The following is a 15,677-nucleotide window of genomic DNA, read 5'->3' as shown; positions in this document are numbered from 1 at the left end:
GAGGGCTGAAATTGACAGCGATGTTGATTGTCAACGTCTGAGATGAGATGCTCAAGATGTGTATGCTGGATGGATAATCGATCAGGCAGTGACTAACGGTAAGGAAACCAACTGGTTCTTGAAGGATGCATATCCTTTCTCTCCCAGGACTAGGTCAGTGCGGCAATAACCGTCAACGCGTATGGCCTGGCCTAATAGCTGATCTACTTGGCCACAAAAGGAAGCACCTTCGCCATTTAGTAGGATATTCCTTCTTCTAGAGCGTTTTGTATTAGCTAACTGACTCGTGGGTATCGCATGCTCTGAAGTCTAATCGCTTCACTTTTGTATAGCCTAGCCAGGATATCCTGCCCTACACAGACCCTACAGGACACGACATCAGTCGATAGGAACCCATCGATAGGGATGAGCTGTTAGAGAAACGCACCAGCGAACACCAACCCGCCAGATCTGGAGGGGACTTTTTGTTCGGAGCATCGACCGTGCCCGATCTCTCTCCAGAACTCTCTCCTCTCTTTGCCGTGTGATCATGGAGGAGCATCGTGAAAAGTCGAAACCCTGATCCCAGGCCAAGGGCCCCATCCCAATTTTAGCGGTGGAGGTGCAGATGCTAGCAACTCCACCCGGCGGCCAATCCGGTGTGAGAGGAAGCGGACCTGAACCAGTCGACGCCCATCGAAGGTTGTCCAGCTTGTTCCAGCACCCATTCACCATTGCCTCGCTCACGTTGTGGCCGCTTGGAGTGTGTGCGTGGTGTGGCTAGTGGTTGGTGTCTGTCTGTCTGTGAGTGTGTGTGTGTGTGACTTGTCCCCGCCATTGCCGCCGCCAAAACTGCCGATATATGGAGGAGATGGGTTGGGATGGATTACGTTATGTAGTCTGTATGGCATGCCTATCCTTGACCGCTACTGACCCCAACTGGGGACACCCTCACCTGTTGGCCAGCACAAGGCGACAAGTGCATGGTGTTTCTCGATCTCAAACTGCCAACAGCCCGATAGCCAGATAGCCAGGAGCGGACATAATGCGCACTTCTCATGAGACGACAGGCTGGCAGGTTTGGAAGGGGCGGGGTTGATGGGGAGTTCTTAAGAGGAAGGGAAAGAAGCTTCGAAAAATGGGAGGATCTCCTATATCATTACTCGAGCGAAAGAAACGATACCACCTTCATACTTTTCCACCTGCAGATCACCTAGCGACCTCATTTCAGCGTCGCTTCCACCGATAAACCACCCCTCGTAACCGAAGTAATAGTCCGAATACGCACGTCACAATGGCCTCCTCCGCAGCAGTCAACATGGCCAATGGCCGGGTGCACGAGGGAAAGCTGGCCCTTATCACCGGATCCGCCCGAAGTCAGTCGCCCTTTGCCTCTTGAGTAGTAGATCGGACCAAGGTCGTTCGTTCTGCGTTTCAAGGTCAAACTTTAAAATAGCAGACAAACAAAACAAACAGGATACTGATCAGAGATGCGGCGCGTGAAACAGGTATCGGAGCCGCCGTCGCCCGTAAGCTGGCCGCCCAGGGCGCCAGCGTCTGCATCATCTACCTGAGCCAGTCGTCCGACGAGCCGGCCGCCAAGCTCGCCGCCGAGCTGACCAAGGAGCACGGCGTCCAGGCCGTGCCCTGCCGCGCCGACATCACGACCAAGGAGGGCTGCGCGACGATCCTCAAGACGTGCGAGGCCGGGTTCCCCGCCAACAAGAGCGCCAAGACGGCGGCGCTGCAGGTCGACATCCTCGTGCACAGCGCGGCGCTGTTCCACGCCATGCCGCTCGAGGCCGTGACGCCCGAGGACTTCGACAAGGTGTACCGCACCAACGTGCTGGGGCCGATCCTGCTGACGCAGGCGGTGCAGCCGCACCTGCCGCACGACCGGTCGGGCCGCGTCGTGCTGCTGTCGAGCGTCGGCAGCAAGGTCGGGCTGGCGTACCTGACGCTGTACGGCGGGACCAAGGGCGCGGTCGAGGCCATGACGCGCACGTGGGCGCGCGAGCTGGCCGAGCGCTGCACCGTCAACAGTGTTAGTGTGGGCAGCACCAACACCGACATGTTCGCGCACGCCAGCGAGGACGCCAAGCAGGCCATCGCCCTCTTCTACCCGCTCACGCCGCTGTCGGGCGTCCGCGAGTGGGACAGCCCCGACATGCAGGAGATGGGCCGCAAGTACGGCGGCCGCGTCGCCTACCCCGAGGAGATCGCCGCCATCGTCGCCAACATCTGCAGCCCCGACGCCGCCTACCAGACCGGCTGCCTCATCAGCGCTAACGGTGGCCAATGGATGAGCGGTTAAAGAAGGGGAGGACGGACTTGTAATAGTTGGGAAAGAAAGTCAAATAGCGAATGCAAAACAATTAAGCAAAGCAAATCAGTCTCACGCTGTTGGGTGATGGGCACCCGTATATTAAGGCTTGCAATTAAATTGATGGGCTGACATGTACATGTGCTTTAATGAGTCGGAGTGTTTCATTGCTGCAGGTGGTGATGTGTCTGTTGATTGCTCGCTTTGTTCGCTGTGCCTCTTCCCAATGGGGGAGGTGAGTGCGATCCGAGGAGCTGGTCATCCATCATCATTCCTGTGGAATGATGGAAATGCAACGAGAACATACCCCTAGACTTTAAACGAACTAGGGTTTATGCGACTTTGCCCAATCAACTACAGTGCATGTGGAAAGTAGATTTACTTCGAGACAGGGGAGTGCAGATGAGAGCGAAAAGCAAAAGAGTCACTATGCCGAACTCATGCATCAGGTCATCAATCATTCTGGATTGGGAGCTCAATTTCATAATAGCGTTTTACAGACACTTAAAAGATCTGATTTCAAGGGACGCGATGTAGTGGGTGACTTTTAAAATGTTATAAATCTAAAAGTGAATATATCCAGACACAGCCTTTCTGAACATTGAACGAGGGTATCGCTTCCAATTATTTATTAAAATCACAACAACCATCCGTCATTCCTGCCTAGTTCTTGATAGGGGTCATTCCCCAAAAGAAGGAATGAACAGTCTCGTCCCCAATCCTATTCAGCCACGATCCCTTCCTTCGCCAACCCCTTCTTAACCGGCGGCGTCTCCCCCGCTCCCCCCTTCTCGCCGCCGCCGCTGCTCCGGGCGGCGGCCACCTCGGCGTGGATGGTCTTGGGGTGCTTGCGGCCCGTGACGTCGGCGACGATGCAGCGGAACGTGCGGGCGAGGGTGTGGCGGCCCTCGAAGACGGGGAAGAGGCCGACGGCGCCCAGGCTGCAAAAGATCCAGATGATGCCCACCGTCACCCAGCCCGTGAAGAACGGCTTGCTGAAGATGTAGCCCGACCCGTACATGGGGAACGGCCACAGCACCAGGAAGCTCAGTGTCAGCACGACTGTCGTCCACTTGGAGATGCGGCTGGCGCGCGCCAGCTTCGCCTGCTCGGCCTGGAACGACGCGTCGCCCGTCTCCTCCTCGCGGCGGCCGGCGGCGGCGGCCGTGCGCTCGAGGTCGTCGACGCCCACGGCGTCGTCGTCGTCGCCCTTGCGGATCGCCAGCATGCTCTGCCAGTCGTAGTGGTCGAGGCCGAAAAGGAGCGTGAAGGCGGGGATCAGCACGAGCGGCGACAGCAGGGCGACGACGTTGCCTGCCAGCATGGGGTTGTTGGACCCCGTGCACGCGACGCCGAGGCTGCCGCACTCCCTCTTGGCCGTGACGAGCCACGCGATAAGCGCGAAGGCGAGCCCGAAGACGGGCGACAGCGCCGCGGCCCACTTGTTCTGCCCGGCCCAGACGAGCGTGAGGGTGGCGGGGATGACGGCGGCCGAGATGACGACGCCCATCATGAGGTAGAGGTAGCCCATGGAGATGCCGGCGTAGTAGAGACCGACGGAGAAGGTCGAGATAAAGAGGGCGTAGCACACGACGATGACGTGCGACATGTAGATGAGGCGGCAGCCGCTGGCGTCGGGCCGCACGTAGGTGCGGTAGAAGTCGTACGTGAAGATGGACGAGACGGCGATCAGCTCCGACGACGTCGCCGACGTCACGGCCATGAAGACGATCAGCAGCGTCGCGATGGCGCCGCCACGGCCCAGCAGCGCCACGGCCGCGTAGGGCAGCACCAGGCCCGCCGAGATGTCGGCTTCCGACATGCGCTCCGGGTACGTCGGGAACCGGGGGTGTCTTCGAGGGCCAGCGCGGAGAGGCCCAGGGTGGTTGCCTATTGGGGGAAACGTAGTCAGCGGGGTTGAGTCCTCCAATAAAAACTTTGGTAGGATCTTAGGAATAGGGGATACTTACAGTGAGCCAGGGTATGGCGAACCAACTAAGACCGCCTAAGATGTAGCCTGGCAGGGCGTGGACCGGAGAAGCAGCGATCGCCTTGTTGTAGTAACCGTTATCGAGGAACACGGTGCCGAAGTTGCCCACGATGTTGATGACGAAGAAGATAGCACCTTCCTTGGACTGCATGGTCAGATACGAGCCCTCGGCATTTCCCTCGACCGGGTGAGCGGCGGCAGCTTTGACCTATCATACCGAAACTGATCAGTACAGAAGTCCGAGTAGTTGTATGTCCAAAAGAGCAGTTCCCTTACCAGCAAGTCGTAGACGGCGGATGGCGAGCCCAGCGCGTCACCAGAGGCGTACGCCGTCAGAGAGAAGATAATGATAATGATAATCAGGATGAAGGTGTGAACCCAATCGGTCAAGATGGTCGCCTTCAGGCCCCCGACGATGGTGTACTACACGACGAAAGAAAGTCAGCCATTGACTGTCTCTTCGCACCAACCATTCCAAGGCTTGCTTACCAAGACGACACCCAGCGGGAGCAGGTAGATGGCGGCGACGGTGTGCATGCCGGTCAAGGCGCTGACGGTGGCGGCGCCGCCGACGATGAGCATGAGGCTGACGAGGACGTTGGTGGCGAGGCCGAAGACCATGAAGACCACGTGGGCGGGGGTGCCGTAGCGGGCCTTGATGACCTCGAGGAAGGTGTGGCCGTGGGGCGCGCGGCGCTTGAGCTCGATGGCCAGCGTCGCGAACAGCAGGATCTGCACCGTGGCGCCGGACGCGTACCAGAAGGGGCCCGATACGCCGTACCGGTAGCACACCCCCGTGCTCTGCAGCAGCGTCGCCGCCCACGTCCACGACGACACCACCGCCGACCCCACCAGCCCGCTCTTGACCGTCCGCCCGGCCGTGTTGAACATCTCGGACGTCACGAGCTCCGAGTTGTACCGCTTCAGGATGAAGGTGGTCAGGATCTGTGGACGGGGCGCAAGAGAAGGCCATGTTAGATTGCTCGGTTCTCGTTATGGAACAGGATCTCGCCGTGCTGGATGGAAGATCGCCTTCGGCTGTGACGCTCCCATCCCATAGTTGGTGGGAAGGTCGCAATGGCTGTTCGAAGGGACGAGGGGAATAGGGTGACTTACCATCCCCAAGGCAAAGGCGAAACCCAGGCCGAGGACGATTCCATAGCCCACACTGGGCTCCAGAGGCGGAGTAGTCATGTTGGTGGTCGCAGGTCCGTAAACGTGGGAGGGAAATCCGCTTCAACGAAGTCGCACAGCCCAGGGTTTTGGGATCGAGTGTGTACGATGCGACAGGCAGGACCTGCAGCGGCTATATAACAGCGCAGCGCAAAGCGAGATCGCAGACAGAGAGATCTACGCGGGCCCAATGGTGGGGGGCCGGCATTACCTATATCGCCATGCCTACATAATGACTGATCTCCAGCCGAGCTTCACCCTCATATCTAAGCTCTCCCCGCGGGGACTCAGGGTCCAACTGAGACCAGCAGGGGCCGGGTTCAAGGTACACCGGAACCCCCACCTGCAAGGTGTGCGCCGATATCTGCGCGAGTCGTCTGGGAGAAGAGACATATCGAATCATCTTCTTCCCTCATGGGAGATATCGGTACACAGCAGCGTAATATCCAGCCGTCATACGTGAAGCGGCTGTTGGGCTGCATGTGCAAGGGATCATCCAAACTTTCTACCTGCGCTACGCCACATGCAGACACTCACTGATAAGCACGTTTCACTGACCAAATCTGCTCACTACCGTGAATGATATGTCCGACCGTACATGCAGGAAGTGATAACCCCCGGAAGCGGTTGGAATCATCTCAAGGGCCAGTTTCTCTATCCACCCTGGGTTTTGTTCTGTTTTCCACAACAGGGTGGACTTTCTTCGTTGGATCTACGTTTTGAGTCGGCCGCTTATCGCCGAAAGTCCTTGAATGCCGGCAATGAACTGGCTAGCCATCAAGCCGGTCTTCCAGGCAGCCTCTGTCAGTCATTGACTCGGTGTCGGCCATGAAATGCTGTCATGGTCGAACATGATGAGAATACGTGACTCCATACTGACATGTAAGCGGAAGAGCTTATCTTGGGCATTGGCCAATCAGAAGTGGGAATGAGGCTCGCTGATAAGAAGATACGGTCTGAGCTGGATGCGGGAGTTATCTTTCTTTCTAAGCTGGTAGATCCCGTCTGGTCTGGGGTTCTTGCGGCGCCCTCCGTCCCCGCCTAGCCAAGCCAACAGCAACAGATAACGATCTTGCTGTTAAGACAACCAGCAAATCAGGGCTCGACTTGGCAGGTGAAGCACTCAAGTAAGGCTATGATATCCCATCACAGGTAGAGTTCTACATGGTTGATAGTGCTGGCCTCTCAATCGTTGCTTATCCCTTCGGCCGCGCTGGTTGGGCACAGCCTCCTCGTCCTTTCCAGTTCCCAACTTACCTTCAATCCATTGAAGATATTGCATGTGTCTGTTTTGTGCTTTGAGCGACTTCTTTCGCTTTGGATTAAACTGTCCGGAGATGCACATGTTCAGGTTCTATCTAAGAAACTTGTCGCGTGCTATCGGGGATCGAATCGGTAGGAGCCGAGAGCTTAAACCCCCCATGTCCCGTCAAGCCCTGTGGGATCTAGATTGTCCCTCAACCCAGCCACTGCGGCATAGTTGCACATGGGTAATGCGTATCGCATCGTAAGGCCGGAAATAGCCATGATAATGGCACATTATGGATTATCCTAATCAATTACCAAAAGCCGATATGTGGGATGATAAATAAGACACTGCAAATGGATATACAACGAATCTCACCACCACCAGCCATTTATGGCACAAGAGTTTATGTAGAAAGCATACGTGTAATTAGCATCATTCTGGTGCTTCAAACCTCCGTTTTGCTCCTTGAGCTAATCGAGGGGTCAACCGCGTTAACACTCATCATTGGCTACCCATTGTCGACGCCAGTGTTACCTGTCGCCAATTACCCTATTCGATCCCAGCCACTTTCGCCCACACAATGATGATCAACCAAGTGTTATGTGATGCATTTCCAACCCTCCACCTAGCCTTAACTGCAGTCTATATGAATACCCGCAAGAACTCCACCAAAGCCATGATCGCCATGGCCTGTCCATACGGCATGCTGGTGATGGGGATGTTGTAGTAGTGCTGCAGGTCGTGGCCCATGCCCGTGCCGAAGCTCGTGTTCCGCAGCTCGCCCCGCTCGTCGATGTTGTCCAAGACGGCCTTGATGGCCTTGACAGCCACCGCCTCGTGCTCCTTGCCCAGGTAGCGTTTCCGCTGCCCCTTCAGCAGCCCGAAGGCGAACCCGGCCGTCGCGCTCGCCTCCTGGTACGAGCCCTCCGACTCGGGCCGGTCCAGCACAGTCCTCCATAGTCCCGACTCGGCCTGGAGAGGCGCCAGCCCTTCGCACTGCGCCCGCAGCGTGTCGATGAGGTGCGCGCGGATCGGGTCGTGGTCGTCGAAGCCCACCAGCTCCAGGAACTCGGGCAGCACGATGGTCAGCCACGAGTTGCCGCGGGCCCAGCGCGCGTCGGCGAAGTTGTGGCCGCCCGTGCCCTCGTCGTCGAACTGCCAGCCGTGGTAGAACAGCCCCGTGCGCGCGTCGAAGAGGTACTGGATGTGCAGCAGGAACTGGCGCTTGGCCTCGTCGACGTAGCGCGGGCGGCCGAGCAGCAGGCCGATCTTGGCCAGCGGCAGCACCGTCATCATCAGCGTGTCGTCCCAGAGCTGCTGGGCGTTGGTATCGAGGTAGGTGATGTGCTGCATGCCGCCGCGGCGCGTGCGTGGCAGCTCGTGCATGGCCCACTCGGCCCAGCCGTCGAGCCAGGGCCGGTAGATGGGGTTCTGCGTCTTCTCGTACACATGCGCCATGGCCAGGAACACGGACATGGTGTTGATGTTCTTGGTGGTGCCGCCCGCCGCGAACCGGCCCGCGAACCAGTCCTCGATGATCTGCAAGTACTTGGCCTCGCCCGTCAGCTCGTAGTACGCCCACAGGCCGTTCAGCCCAATGCCGTGCGTCCACTCCCAGTCGTTCCAGCCCTTGGTGTCGATGACCCGCCCGTCTTCCAGCGTCATCAGGAACTCCCCGTCTGGTCCCGGATGTTGACGAGGCCGTCGATCAGCAGCTGGATCTTGGCGTGGATATCGCTGGCCTTGAGGCCATATGCTTCGGCGGGCATCTTGGCGAGTTCAAAGATATGATGTGTTGAAAGGGGCTGCTTGGGATCACGAGGGCGTTTTTTTCTTATTGTTTTCTTTTTACTGAAAAGAGTATACCGCAAACACCAGCTTCAAGTACAATGGCCAACGGCAAGCTTCATACCATGCTCTATGTACATTTTGGAGAAAGCGCATTTCGTTCTTTTACTTCAGGACACGGTGCCGGCGACCACGCAATGTCGTTGGTGGAGAAATCCCTTGGCTTGGAGACACCCTGCTTCCTCGGTCCGAAGCAGACCGAAGCATCGTCGAGACTTGGGGTTATGGGGAAACGAAGCTTCCCCAAGCCCCCAAGCCCCCTGCCAACCCTGCTCCCGTCCTGTCAGCGGATGCCAAATGCTTGGTTCGGATAAGGAGAGCGCATTGAAATCCTCCAAGCCCCCACTGCCATTCCAGCCTCTATGAATAATCAGCCAACCTCTTTCAATCATCACCAAAAGCGAGAGAGGTTTCCCGCCGAAGCGGTGCGGGGTTGATGCTCATCATGGATGCTGGAGGATCGAAAGGTGGGCCGACGTTACTTACGCTGACGGCATCCCTGATCGCTACCGTCCCCAGACCAACCCCAGACCCCAGATTCTCGGCCCAATATTACCCCATATCCATAATGGGCAGATGGATCTGCTGGCTCAAATGAACAACACCCGGTAGGAACACCGGTAGGAACACCGGTCGTTGTAGCTTGGGCTTTAGGGCTTCGGTTGGGTGGTAGCGAGTGTTGATCACCTTGTCAATTGGTAGGCTGCTTGTTTATGAAAGAAATCACCACCAATCCGAGGTGTTACCGAAAGTTGGGGAAATACCAGGATCGTATGAGTCGGAAGACATGCTCACACCCATATATAAGCATGCTAGCGACTGGGGCTTTCCCTCTGTCCTCATTCTAGTTCTTTGGTGTCAGTGTGAAGTCAACTGCCTTGTAGAAAAAAGTCCATCGGAAGACGCATAATAGATCTGTTACCCAGCGGCTTGGTAGCGTCTCGTCATCTCCAATATGTCGGGAATTGAAGGGCCCGACCCGGACCTCGTCCAGCCCGCCCACCTGCACCACGACGGCACACCCAAGCGGAAGTCCAAGTCGCTCCACGAAGCCGAGAGAACCATATCGCACGCCGAGGACGCCGACCCCAAGCGCGACGGCCATGCCGACCCCGACCGCATCGACAAGGAGGTAGCCGAGTACATGACGGAGGGCCCGGGGCCCGACATCAGCCCCGAGGAGAACACGCGGCTGCGGCGGCTGATCGACAAGCGCGTGCTGACGGTCATGATCGCGACCTACTTCCTGCAGGCCATCGACAAGGGCACCATGTCGTTCTCGTCCATCATGGGGATCCAGCAGGACGCGGGCCTCAAGGGGCAGGAGTACCCGTGGCTGACGACGTGCATCTACCTCGCCATCCTGGTCGTCGAATACCCACAGAACTACATCATCGCGCGCGTGCCCGTGGCCAAGTACCTGAGCTTCTCCATCGTGGCCTGGTCCGTCGTGCTGGCCTGCCACGCCGCCTGCCGCAGCTTCGCGGGGCTCGTCGTCTGCCGCACCCTGCTGGGCATCTTCGAGTCGGCCTGCCAGCCGGCCTTCGTCGTGCTGTCGGCCATGTGGTACCGGCGCGAGGAGCAGGCGGCGCGCGTGACGTACTGGTACATGATGAACGGGGCGCAGCAGATCGTGGGCGGGCTGCTGGCGTACTGCTTCTCGCTGATCAAGAGCGGCCCGCTCAAGTCGTGGCAGTGGCTGTACCTGTCGTACGGCGTCGTGTCCGTCTTCTTCGGCATTTTTGTCTTTCTCTGGATGCCCGACTCGCCCATGCGCGCCCACTGCTTCTCGGAGCGCGACAAGCGCCTCATGGTCGAGCGCGTGCGGTCCAACCAGACGGGCCTGCAAAACCGCGTCTTCAAGCGCTCCCACGTCGTCGACGCCCTCACCGACCCCCAGACCTGGTGCTACGCCGGCATCCAGCTCTCGACCACGCTGCCCACGAGCGGGCTCGGCTCCTTCTACGGCATCATCGTCAACGAGAGCCTGGGGTTTAGTGTTTTACAGACCCAGCTCCTCGCCATGGTCCTGGGCTTCTACATCATCTTCATCCTGCTCGGCTCCAACTGGATCGTGAACCGGTGGAAGAATGGCAACATCCTCACCATGCTGGGCTTCATTGTCCCCTCTTTCATCGGCACCATCCTCCTCATGACTATACCGAATGAGACTTTCTCCCAGCATGTTGGCCTGCTCATCTGCTACTACATTACCCTTTCGTTCTGGTCTGCCCAGACCTTGGGTCTATCCCTGATGTCGCGCAACGTCGGCGGCATCACCAAGAAAACCGTCGTCGTCGCCATCAACTTCATCTTCTGGTAAGTAGCTCCAACGTCGCTTTTCATTCCCCGTCACCCAGCATAACCTGCTCTCGGTACTAACTGCGTTTCCCTCCCCTCAGGGCGGCGGGCAACGCCATCGGGCCGCAGGTGTTCCTGAAGTGGGACAAGCCGCGGTACTTCATCGCCTTCGCGACGCACCTGGGCTGCTACTCGCTCCTCGTCGTGATTTTGCTTTTCTTCCGCTGGTGGCTCGTCCGGCAGAACAAGAAGCGCGACGCCCTGGCCGCCGCCGGCGTCGCCGAGGCCTCGGACCGCCGCACCACCCGCTCGTTCGAGGACCTGACGGACCGCGAGAACCTCAGCTTCCGCTACGTCTTCTGAGGAGAGGACGAAGTGAAGTATGGGGGCGGGATTTCTGAGAACAGAGTAGAAGCTTTATTAGACACTAAGACGGGGCGTGCACGCGAATTGAGAGTAATGATCGCCTCCATTCAAAATAGTGTTTATAGACTGGAGGTCGAGCTTGGATTAATCGTGGACTTCGGGCCCCTAATCAGTACTGCCCATATTGAAGGGATACGAACTACAAGCAAAACCCATTGTGAACCCCCACGTCCTCAGTATTTGCCAGGAGATAGTCCCGTGAAGGTGAAACCCGCAATTCGCTTTAAATACTATCGTGCCAAATCAGATCAACGTTAATCACATTCGCGCCATGCCATGCATGTCCTGCATCATTTGAACCATCTCTCGTGTCTGGGTGGTCGTTACCTGCAAGTCGCGTTACGAATACATCTGTGGCCTCCATGCTCCCAGGATGCAATGCCTGAGAAAATAACGTCTGTCAGTATGGCGACGTCTTAGCAGAATGAAACTAGCCGTCGATCCCGCTTAGAGCCGTCGCAAAAGAAGGGAGGGCCCGCGCCCTAGAGAATGATGCGATACCTGCTAGACCGAAGCCGGCATCGCAGGTTTCGTTTCGTTTCGTTTGTGGACTGTCGGCACGGATTCTAATCGGGAATCGTACTGCGCCCCCGGAAACACCAGTTTCTGTGGGTCACGCGGCGTTGCAAACAAGCATGTCTCGTGTAGCGTAGCGGCCATACAAGCAGCGCGCTCGCTCGTAGCCGAATGACCTAACCTAGCGGCCCTTAGGGGTCCAGCCATCGATCGATGTACCGATGATTTGGGGCGGTAGTGGTGGTCAGGTGGTGATCTTGCATGGAATAGCATATAGTGTGATATTCAGCCGCACGTTGGCAGCGGGAATAGGCCGGGCGACCAATATTGGCTTAGGTTGGTGCCACTGACCCATCTCGATTTATATGTAGAAAGGGATTGAAACCCTGCCTAGAAGTTTTCAGCCTAATCCCCCAATCATTTCATCGGCACATCGTTTGACGGCATGGGCTCTGTCTTCGATGCCCCGAGGCAGCTCACGGCCATCGGGCTGCGGATCAGACATAAGCTCATTACATGGCGAACCGAATGCTCCATCGTCGCCTCGGAAAGGATCAGTAGAACATTTGATCAATATGAAGGGGTATCAATTCGCACTAAGTTGGTACCTAACCTACTTCCCCTCACCGCATCGAGTCGTCACGCATCTGTGATCGGTTTCATCCGGATCGTAGCCGACGCTTTCTCGTGACTCGGCTAAGAGGCTTTTTTTCTCTCTCTGGAGCCTGCTTCCTCGTCACCCTATGGACGGAGCGTTCCATTCACTGTTCATCTGCCGGCCTTCGACAGGTCGTGAAGACGGCCGTCATGTAGACCCTCACCCCACCGGACATGATCGATTCCTTCATGCGGTTGACCAGCGCCGTGTATCTCGGGAGATCCCAGCCACTGCTGACGAACAGCTGCCTCGACTTGCCCTCCCAGCCTAGAATGGTGGTCAGCCAGGTCGGTACGCCGGGGGAAATATCAGCAGCAAGGGCCAGACACGCGATCTGTGCGTCACAGCACTTGCGCGACACAATTGATTACTGCTACTGAGCGACGAGAAAGAGACGAGGAACATACCGCTTAGCTCGAGCATCTCTCGGTACACCGTGGCCCTCTGGTGCAGCTTGGCGTCCTTGGACCAGTCACCGACGGGCAGGATCTCGCTGCGCTGAGCGGCCCTCTCGAAGCCGGCGTCGTCGAGCCACATGGGTAGGTTGACCGAGGGGTCGAGGTCGACGCCCATCTTGGCGCTCAGCTCGGCCGACATCTTCTCGCCCTCGGGCAGGGCGTCGGTGACGGCGAACAGGCCGTCGAAGTCCCAGAAGCGCGGCCGGATCTCGGCCACCTCGAGCTGCCCGCCCGGCCGCAGCGTCTTCAGCGCTTGCGCCAGCACGAACGGCCAGCTGACCACGTCGTCGCTCATGGCCCGCACGTGGATCAGGTCCAGCGAGTTGGGCGCCACCGGCCAGGCCCGGTTGAGGTCCGCCGCCAGGAACGACACGTTGGCGGGCGCGTCGGCGAGGCGCACCGCGTGGTGGTCGAGACACGTCACTTGCGCCTCGGGGTGCCGCCGGGCGATGTCGACCGCCCAGCAGCCAATGCCGGACCCGACGTCGAGCACTCGTTTCAGCCGGGAGGGGAGCTTGCTGCATGTGAGGTTTCCATCCAGGACTGTTGTGTAAACCCGATGCCGCGCGCGAGCCAGGCGTTGCTGTGTATCTGAGTCTGGTCGAATCTCTTTCCTCAGAGCCAGGTACTGGGTTCTGGCCTCCACCATCTCCGGGTCGTCTGCCGGTGGTGGCACACTTGGCCTTCCCGGGGCGTCCACGGGGGCTGGCTGATGTCATAATTAGACGGGCCCACCAAACCAAAAGGATGCAATTCGGGATGGGGCAAGACTCACGGCACGATCTGAGGCGCACGACGATTTCCCACCCGCCGGCTTCTTCTCCATGGCGGATGCGATGTAGGATGCGGGATGGTCAGTGGTCCGGACCGTCAAGTTTCCCTCGGTAGCTATGGCCTGGGACTGACTAGAGGGGTTCTGGGCAACCTAAGGGAAGAGCCGGACCATCCAAAGACCAATAAGGCTGTTGTTGATGGAGAACCAGGACTTGCGTAGTGCACCCACTATATTATGGTTGACGGCGGCATGAAAACTAGCCAGCTTGCTTGTGTCCAACCTCACAACAACAGCAACAACAGTTCCTGTGTCGGATTCTAGTGATGCCCGAGGCAGTTGCTGTCGTATACATACTTATGCGGCCTTTGCAGCGACACTCGGCCTTTGATAGAAGGGTGTGTGTGTGTGTGCGTGGACAGTCGGTCGTGGGAAGGACATGAGAGTGAATACGGGGTACCCTGGGGCGCGAAGTCCGAGGAATGTAACGGCACAGCGGTAATCTGGATGGTCCCGCATGGAAGATGACACCATCTCTGACCAGATCGGCTAGACAAGAGCTCTGATGGGCGCCGACACGAGATTGGCAATAAGACAAAACGTGGCAGCCAGGGCGGAGTGGGTGCATTTGGTTTCCACATGGCAGATGATGGTGTCCAGGGATTGTTGGATTGCCATGTGCGCGCATTCAGGATACCCAGACACTGCTAGACTGCAATTGAGAGATGGCAGATGGTGGTGCGTAGGGGCCACCAATAGCTGTAAACTCTGTGTCTTAGGCTTCTAGGTTAGCGGATGGCCCCTGCCAGACATACACTGCAGCCCCTGTACTTCCCCTGTAGGCCATGCAGGCCCGGCAGGCCCTGTCTAGCTGCAGACCACTTGAATCCTTCCAGAAGCTCCAGAAGCCATGGAAGGCCCCTGCCAGCCCCACGAAGGGCCCGCTGCGGTACGGTAAGTCAAAGGCCACCCTGATTGCCAATTGGGCCAAGTGTTTGTTTTCTGGCGAGGATCAATCCATTTCAACGTCGTGTGATGGTTTTGTTTCGTAGTATTGCCTGCGCCGCAGTAGCCGCCCGCTGGCCCTCGTCGACTATACATATTTGACGATACACTTCCCCTTCCAGCTCAAACACCGAAGCTGAAGAGCAGGTGGGCAGTTGGGTGGGGTAATGTTTCGAGGGCCAATCTCACCAACGCAGTCAATAGACGCTCAGTTATAAGGAGGGTGTTGGGTGTCATATGCAAAAATAGCAACGGCTGTCGTAGCTTCTGGCCATGGTGGATGAGACCGAGGAGCGAGCAAGCGGGCTGGAGCTGAGTGGAAGTTGCCGGTATATCTCACCTTGGTGGTGGTCAGCTTACGGTCAAAGCATGGATGAACAAGCCGAGCGTTGCAAGGTCTCGCCAGGTCGGCAGTGGGAAATCCAAGTCACGGGACGTAGCTGTTGGTTCGAGACAGCCCTGCCGAACAAATGGCGGGCAGGCGGGATCCCAATCCGCCATGGGCTGGGAGCGGGAACAGGTGAAGCGCATGGCAGGTGTGCATCCACCACGCGAAGGATTGCATACGCTCGCTTTAGACAGTCTGTCCCTCGTGGCCACGGGTAAGTGAATCGTGCCGGCGCTTATGCGGGTCGACCGAGGCGCGATTGCAGAGCACTTGAGGTGACTGCACCGACAGCCTCTACAGTGACATTGAAACTGGACCTGCAGCCCAGAGCCCGCGCTGATTTGATCGCAGGTTTTCTGACCGCATATTGCATAGAGTGTGATGCATTCTGATCAGTAATATTGCTAGGCATGTTTCAGCTCCTGCGCGGAAGGGAGGGAGAGAGGGGCCGGCGAGAATGTAACAGACGAAGAAGCGAGATGGTACAGGAAATGCCCGATGGACATTGGAAATGCGATAAGGCTGCTGAAGACGCACAATTCAGGCAAATAGAAGATGTTGAACGAGGCTCACGTCAGCCGCCGGGTCGTG

At 57.7% G+C, this 15,677-nt stretch overlaps 5 protein-coding genes across 5 annotated transcripts; 2 read left to right on the top strand and 3 right to left on the bottom strand.

Moving 5' to 3' along the window:
* Positions 1-1,273: 1,273 nt before the first annotated feature.
* PG998_011833 (short chain dehydrogenase protein) lies at positions 1,274-2,293 on the top strand (the record flags this gene model as incomplete). The annotated part of the gene is made up of 2 exons (XM_066878649.1): positions 1,274-1,355; positions 1,488-2,293. 2 exons carry the CDS (start codon positions 1,274-1,276, stop codon positions 2,291-2,293), a joined length of 888 nt encoding a protein of 295 aa, XP_066727703.1.
* Positions 2,294-3,023: 730 nt separating this feature from the next.
* PG998_011832 (urea active transporter) lies at positions 3,024-5,486 on the bottom strand (the record flags this gene model as incomplete). Its single annotated transcript, XM_066878648.1, has 5 exons — positions 3,024-4,238; positions 4,273-4,500; positions 4,569-4,715; positions 4,782-5,237; positions 5,409-5,486. 5 exons carry the CDS (start codon positions 5,484-5,486, stop codon positions 3,024-3,026), a joined length of 2,124 nt encoding a protein of 707 aa, XP_066727702.1.
* Positions 5,487-7,356: 1,870 nt separating this feature from the next.
* Positions 7,357-8,483, bottom strand: PG998_011831 (uncharacterized protein; the record flags this gene model as incomplete). The annotated part of the gene is made up of 2 exons (XM_066878647.1): positions 7,357-8,366; positions 8,387-8,483. 2 exons carry the CDS (start codon positions 8,481-8,483, stop codon positions 7,357-7,359), a joined length of 1,107 nt encoding a protein of 368 aa, XP_066727701.1.
* A 1,034-nt stretch (positions 8,484-9,517) lies between these two features.
* PG998_011830 (allantoate permease) lies at positions 9,518-11,226 on the top strand (the record flags this gene model as incomplete). Its single annotated transcript, XM_066878646.1, has 2 exons — positions 9,518-10,881; positions 10,965-11,226. The coding sequence occupies 2 exons, from the start codon at positions 9,518-9,520 to the stop codon at positions 11,224-11,226; spliced, it is 1,626 nt and encodes a 541-aa protein (XP_066727700.1).
* Positions 11,227-12,566: 1,340 nt separating this feature from the next.
* Positions 12,567-13,747, bottom strand: PG998_011829 (uncharacterized protein; the record flags this gene model as incomplete). Its single annotated transcript, XM_066878645.1, has 3 exons — positions 12,567-12,730; positions 12,871-13,630; positions 13,697-13,747. The coding sequence occupies 3 exons, from the start codon at positions 13,745-13,747 to the stop codon at positions 12,567-12,569; spliced, it is 975 nt and encodes a 324-aa protein (XP_066727699.1).
* Between the last annotated feature and the right edge of the window lie 1,930 nt (positions 13,748-15,677).

The sequence above is a fragment of the Apiospora kogelbergensis genome (genome assembly GCF_038363985.1).
Source record: "Apiospora kogelbergensis strain CBS 113332 chromosome Unknown utg000007l_segment0_segment0, whole genome shotgun sequence".
Taxonomy (NCBI): domain Eukaryota; kingdom Fungi; phylum Ascomycota; class Sordariomycetes; order Amphisphaeriales; family Apiosporaceae; genus Apiospora; species Apiospora kogelbergensis.
The sequence above is the reverse complement of the archived record's forward strand: the minus strand, read 5'-3'. Positions and strand labels throughout refer to the sequence as shown.